At 35.1% G+C, this 7,441-nt stretch overlaps 1 protein-coding gene across 5 annotated transcripts in view; it reads left to right on the forward strand.

Moving 5' to 3' along the window:
• FAM184A (family with sequence similarity 184 member A) overlaps positions 1-6,503 on the forward strand; it is a 141,010-nt gene extending 134,507 nt beyond the window's left edge. For 2 of the 5 annotated variants that reach the window (XM_006157853.3, XM_006157855.3), the window contains 3 exons: positions 1,051-1,155; positions 4,340-4,542; positions 6,159-6,350. In XM_006157853.3, coding sequence (XP_006157915.1) covers positions 1,051-1,155; positions 4,340-4,542; positions 6,159-6,240 — 390 coding nt within the window. In that variant the 3' untranslated portion in view covers positions 6,241-6,350. The other 3 variants (XR_335892.2, XM_006157854.1, XM_006157856.3) reach the window with 3 other exon arrangements.
• The last annotated feature ends 938 nt before the right edge of the window (positions 6,504-7,441 follow it).

Consider the following 7,441-nt stretch of genomic DNA (forward strand, 5'->3'; position numbering starts at 1 on the left):
CTGCTGAAAGCAACAGGTTGTAGATTAGGGCCGATAGATGGAACCCAAGAGCAGGCTTTGGAGAGAGTCTGAGTATGCTACTCCATCCGGCCAACCGCCATCTTTCTAAGCATCATGACCATGACCACAGGCCTGTCTCATATGTTGCTCTATCTGATAGCAGTAGATTCATGGAAAATTACTGAATGTTTCACAAAGAAATGATCAAGTGTAGTAAGTGTATTTCATTCATGGTTCATAAAAGCAGCTATTAATTTTTTAGTTATTACTGGGGCAATGTTACAAATACAATTGCATTTTATCCTCATAGCTGGGTGGGTATTAGATTTAAAAGAGTAAAGTAACTTCCCAAAGCAACACAGCTAGTCAGCGACAGGGCCAGTAAAGTAGCAATGGTTATTTACAATACCCTGACTCCATGGACTGTGAAGCACGTGGGCCAAGATCAGTGACTTAAATAACACCTGGTGGTAACCAAGGGGTGACGAAGAATCTGGTTCCAGATTCTGCTAGAATCTAGTTCTACTAGCACACCGCCTTGTATCTTCAAGCATGCTGTTCTGTTTACTTACGATTTTCCCACAGTCCACTTGTTCAATGATCACACCTCCTGTCGTCTCAGAAAGATTAGGTGAGATCAAATCTATTTTCAGTACAGAAGAATAATGATATCAATACATCAGAGTGTCATCCTCATTTGTGGAAACAACTCAACCAGACATACAGCCCCTTGAAGGCAAGCTGGACCTGGGCAGAGTACAGCCAGCCCTGTGAAATGAAGATGGGACAAGACAAACATTTAGATGCAGTCTTGGAAGAAAAGGTGTTAAGAGGATAGAGTTGAATCTCTAGGCATAGAGTTTAAAAGGTATTGAAAACATACTCTTCAGCAGCCTTTAAACTACTAGCAATCAGGTCTAGAAATCTTTGAACAAGGTATATAAATCATCATTCAGATTTTATATTAAATTTTGAATGAAACAGTACTTATACGATTTTTGAATATTTGATAAAAATTATTTAAAAGATGTTTATAATTCTTTTATATAGGAGGACAATAAATTTTATCAACTGGAATTAGTCAATCGAGAAACTAACTTCAACAAAGTGTTTAACTCAAGTCCTACTGTTGGTGTTATTAATCCATTGACTAAGGTATGTGCCATAAACATTGTAGAAGAAGGATGTGATTTAAAACTTGATTAAAGTTTTGTAAAGTATTTGGAAGAGCATAGAGTAAAGCTCCCGAAAAAGTTTTCTTAAGTTTAATAATCTAATGCTAAAATTTACTAATTCTTTATGTGTTTATTTTCAGAATGAGAACCTTAATACTCATTTACTTATAATTCATACTCCTTAAAATATTTTGGATAATATTTTTTATCAATATTATAAAGCCATAGTTCTGCCTTTTGTTTTTCCTACTTCTAAAGAAAACTACACTTCTAACTCTCCTTAAGACAATGTCTTGTCATTGCCCATGGATCACATTCCTCTATGGGGTCTAGAAAGGAACTCTAGCCCCAGGTACCGAATAGCTATCCTTAGCTTCTGGCTTAGCACTGTAATGGACCTTGTGTTAGACATGCATTTTCTTGCCCATCAGTCTTCAGAGAAGGGCTTTACTTCTCTCTTTTTATGAGCACACTTGTGTGTAGGTGTGTATGCATACATGCAAGAGAAACAGAGAAAGCACCAACCCTCCCCCAGCTAGGCTTGATCACACTTCAGTCCTTTTTCCTCTAATTGTCTATCTCATCAGGATACTGGGCACATGCACACTCCAGTGTGTTTTTCCAGACACTCAGCCGGGATTTGAACTGTGGTCAACCATGTGTTATCTGGCTTCCTCTATGGAGCACTTAACCACTGAGCTATGGGACCAGCTTGTATGCCCATTCTTTTTTTTTTTTTTTCTTTTTTTTGAGAGGTTTTTGCTATAAGGGTACGTGTGCTTGCCAGAGAAACAGAGAGAGACAGACAGATAGAAAGCAAGAAATCACCCCCAGGGGGGATGGCCATGCTGCAATCCCTTCTCCTCCATTCTCCTCGGGATCTTGGGCACGCACACACATGCGTCAAGTGTGAGTTTAAGCCACCGGGTCCAGGACTCGAACCACAGGCAACTACATGGAAGTCCAGCGACATAGCCATTATGCTAACTGCTGGTCCCTTTATGCCCATTCTTAACAATTAAAACTATGACTGAGTCAGCTTCATGATGACTATGGTTTGGAGTATGCTTCTCTCTTTCTCTCACTCTCCTGTGCATGTCTGCACATGCTCTGTCATGGAAAAGGAGAACTGTGACTTATTCTGAGACATCATTACTCTTAGGACAAATGGGAGAATCTTGAAATGGGCATGGCTAAGTCTTAAGCATCTTTGTACTTCAGTTTCCCATGGCTCTAGTCATAGTGCTTTGGTTATAGTGGATATTGAATAAGTATTTGCTCAGTTGAAATATTTCAGTGCATTTCTATAAGCCACCAGAAATTATCCTGTGAATTAAAGCAAGTGATAAAGAATAATTGTATATATTATGAATCTGTTGGCAAAAGTCATCAGTAGACTTTTAAAAGTAGAGTTATTTTTTTTCAATTCGGATTTTACTGAGTTTTACATCATACCTAATTTCTATTAGGCTCTTACCCAGAAACTTTGCTTTCAAAGCTCATGAAACTTCTCTGCTAAGAACACCGAATTTATCTTTTCTCAAGTGAAGGTGTTCCAAACTTAAATTTTGAATGTCTTATAAAATAGAAGAACTACAGGATAGAAGCATATATAACTGCATCCCCAAGGGTCCGAAATACTCCTGGCACAATCGAAGTGCTCAGTAAACAATTGGTGCATTAATGAATATAATTAACTATTAGCTTGAGCTTTAAAATGTATAGTTTGGGTGAAATAAGCTTTTACTTTTAAAGCAAGATTATGAGTCTTTTAGTAACATGATATACTATTAATAGAAATATTTTTAAATTTATTATTTATTTTATTGGAATTAAGATTCTTAGCTACAAAACCTTTACTGCAGAACTTTATCAGTGATACTTTGGATGTTCAGTAATCTTCAGTAGTTTTAGTTATCCCTCTGGTGATTAGAGTAAGAAAGTGCAAAAGATACAGCCTTGTTAAGAACTTTCAAATTACTTTTGACGTCTAATAGTGACACATATACTCCTAAGAGTTTTCACAAATACTCCCATAGAAGATACTATTATTCCTTTCTTTTTCTGATTATGCTAAAATAGGATCCTTATTAGAGAGCCTGTGAATCTTAGAATATGACATGGAGGAAAATGTCTATTGTAAATAGTGAGATAATTTATAAATAAAGGAAAGTTCAGTTTTGTGTATTAGTGCATTGTTTTCAAACACTCAAGTCATTTGCAAAAAAATTATCTTATAAGCTTAATTACATATTTATAATTAGCAAAGATATGAATATTCTAAATATTTTATAATGTATTATTTTTATTTCTCAGCATGATGCTGCTCATTGATTTTAAGGATGTAAATAAAATATTTGGAGATTGAAGCTAATGATTTACAAGCTGATAGATTTTGATACTCTGTGATTGTTTTCCTCTTTTATCTCTCAATTTTGAGGACTGACTTAAAAATAACGGACATTGATTACTATTGTTCATAATCTTTAAAAAAATACTATGAGCCAATTAATGATACTGCCGATTAGTTGGGAAACTAGACTTTGGTCAAACAGATTTCATTTTCTTTCTGCAGAAAAAATGTCTAAGTGAAGGTAGAAGCAACTTATTTCTCTCAAATCAGCTTTAGGTCTTAAGTAAAAGTGGGAGACTTGTTTCAAATTACATTGCCAAGCATTTTCTCATTCCTTTTTTTTTCCAGGCAAGAACTGCCTCCCTTTGACAGATGGCTAAAGTTCATGGACCTCTCTTTTAAAATTATGTTTATGTTTAACTTCACCCCTTCTCCTAATTTTAGCCTAAATTCATTAAACCTTGTGGTATCTGCAAGAACTACATTTTCTCCTCTTTTACCCTTTTCCTCCCAGGCTCTTTACCCCCACCGCAATATTTCCACCTCTTTCTTCTCTTCCCATGACCCACTCCTAATGTTCTTCCTTCATTCTGTCCTGGTAGCATGTCTGCCCTTGAGGATTCCATGTACATAAAGAACACCTCCAAGGATCCCCAGACCACACTTTGGGTAACACTGGTTAATTTCAACATCCTAATTTAACATAAAGCTTCCAAAATTTTCCCATGCCAAATTTAAATCTTCTGCTATTCCTATTCTTTCATTTGCCCTTATGCAGGGAGTATCCTCACATGTATTGTTTTTAATACAGCAAAAGAAGAAGAATGATAAATCACCAACAAACAGGTTTGTGAGTGTTCCCAATCTAAGTGCTCTGGAATCTGGTGGAGTGGGCAATGGACATCCTAACCGCCTGGACCCCATTCCTAACTCTCCAGTCCACGATATCGAGTTCAACAGCAGCAAACCACTTCCACAGCCAGTGCCACCCAAAGAGCCCAAGGCATTTTTGAGGTGAGCCCGTCTCACCAGTGTCTTTTTTTTTTTTCTTTTCTTTTTTAACTTGAGAAATTTACCTTCTTACATTACAGAAATCCACTTCTCTAAGTACAACCTAAGAAAGGAAATATTACTGTGAAATGTTTTTTAAATATTTATTACCTCTCTGGAGAACTCCTTTTTTACTGTTGGAAAGATTTTTTCTAATTTCTTGTCATTGATTTTCTAAATGCTTGAAGAGGTGTTAATATTAGTCATATGCTTAGGACTTAATATTTATGGACAATTGCTTCATTTTTATAGTATTGTCACCAATTTTTCACTAATTATCCATACTAACTGCAGAACTTTGAAATAACTTTTTATCCATTAAATAAATAGTTTTTCATTCCTATTTCATATATATGTATATATATTTCCCCTTCCTTGTTTACCAGGCTTAGTATAAATATAGATGCTATTGCCAAAACAAAAAACATGTAAGCTCTGGGAACTTAATGATATACTTAAGCAAAAAGTAAATAATTTTTAAAGTTGACATTCCAACCTTAAGTTACCTCTGAGTTATTTATTAAATGTAACTAATAAGTATTTTGAACAAAACGCAGTCGTTTAGCCATTAAAGCCAGAAAGTATAGTACTGTTGTTTTGGCTCACCTTACTATATTCCTGATTTGTTTAGCTGCTTTAAACTTAATATTTTTCTTATTCTTACTCTATTTCAATCTTACAAGAAGGCAGTTGTGTTTTTTTATTTTTCACACTAAGTGAGTAATGACATAGTTAATGGCTAATTATTTTAAATAGTAAAATAAAAATAGCAAGAATAAAAAATAGTCAAATACACCTCTGAATGTGTCTCCTGCTAAATATCTTGTGTTGCTTATTTTCCCTTGTGCATGGGTATGTTCAGGTATCAGTAAGATGCATGTGCATGAGCTCAAGGAACTTGACTACTGGAGTTTCCATTACACATTGTTGCGTGCCTTGTAATATCCCCCAAAGACGGTAGGGATGCTTTTGTTTTCTCAAGTAGCCCAAAGAATCTTTAGTTAGAATTAAGAAAAGTGACTTAACTTTGAAGTTAGAAGGGAAATTGGATTGGGGATACCCTCCTTTTCTTTATTTGGTTATGGAATTATGAAATGAAAGTTTGTTATAAATATGCATATAATAAAAAATACTACACCGTGATATAATTACTTAATTTAGTTATATTTAAGGACCTATCTGTAAGAATCAAATGCTTATATCAGAGCCTAAAATTTGAATTAACTAAAAGGGAAAAGGTGCTTAACGAGAGGAACATTATTCTCTCTTATTTCCCACACTTCCTCCTGAATCTTTTCCAAGCAGGGTGACATTATTTTTCTCAGTTGTCTGATTTTTGTTTTTCTGTAATTGTTGCGATGTGGCTCCTTCACTGACTTCCTCTGAGCTGCTGGTGCACTCTCATGCTCTCTTGGAGTGGAGAAACAATTCTAGTGTAGAGGGAGTTGCCAGTCTTTAAAAACAACTTCCAACATGGGGAACCAGTGTGGTAATCTATCCTGACGTGTTATGTGATTTTTTCCTTCATTCTGCAAAACTGCTTAATGCCGGGTTCCGTGTCTCTCTTTTTATGAATTCAGTCCTCCTCAGAGCGAAGCTTCCCCGGTGGCCTCTCCAGATCCCCAGCGCCAGGAGTGGTTTGCCCGGTACTTCACTTTCTGAAAGAACTGTGTGGGCACAGCTCTGTGCGGACTGTCTCTAGGAGCATGACTTTATCCAGACCCTTTTGTGAACAGGCGTTCCTATGTCAAACACTGTGAATGAGAAAGTATTTGTCTCTCCAATTTGAAAATGCACTGTATTTCCTGTGACATTTATTGGAATCACTCTATAAGGTACTATATAATGTGTATAATTATAACAGTTATTTTTATTTGAGATGGAAGAATCTTTAACCTTTGTAATTACTGCATAATAAATTTTGTTAGAACAAACAACATGCTTTTTATTTTTTTTTATTAAGTTTGGTTTAATTTTTAAATATTTTACAATTTCAGGTAAGACTTGCCACTGAGAGTTTTTCTTCATTAATAATCATGTAATAACCATAACAAAATCAAGATAGGGGAAATATGTTATCAATTAACTTGTTCTGTCATAACAGAATCACAATAGGGAAAATATTTTATAATTGATCAACTCATTCAGGTATCATGTATAATCTTAACTAAATTGTTCTCTAAATTTCTGAGGCTAGAGTCAAAGCACTTATAAATTGTGTACTTCCAAGTATATAAAATACTGTTGAAGTAGGTTTTTTGTATTTTCATTCTGACAGTTGAGACCTAGAATTTTTAGTACACTTAGCATCTACGGTTAATACCTTTTATGGCCGGCAGTTACTGGGTAAAGGGATAGTTGCTTTTTTCATTTGTCTTACAAGCCAGTTTGTTACTTTTCTAAGTGGTCAATTTAGAATTGATACATGAACTTGGATTGAACTAATCACTGTCTCATGTTAACAAGATCTTTCAGTTTTCAAGCTTTAATCTGTTTTGGCAAGCTACTATATTATAATTCTGTGGCCTAAAAGACTGCTGATTTCTGAGAGTACCAAATTTAGTTGATTCAGTAATGTACAGTTTAGGAGAATCTGGGTAAACTAGATCAATGCAAATATAATACATGATCTATGAATGATTATAATAAAGACCAAACTGAAGTGGTTATTGTGTATCAGGGGCTGTGCTAACGGGCATTGTAAGGATTACTTCATTTAATCCTCACAAAATCCTCATGGAATAAACCATTTCATATGCGTATGCATAGTCAGTAGAATGTTCTTTGCTATTATCCTGAAAAAGCTTGTACAAAACATAGTCTTTGAATGGTATATTTTTTCAACTAAGGGATTGGATTTTTC

The sequence above is a fragment of the Tupaia chinensis genome, unplaced genomic scaffold, assembly GCF_000334495.1.
Source record: "Tupaia chinensis unplaced genomic scaffold, TupChi_1.0 Scaffold000563_1, whole genome shotgun sequence".
NCBI lineage: Eukaryota > Metazoa > Chordata > Mammalia > Scandentia > Tupaiidae > Tupaia > Tupaia belangeri.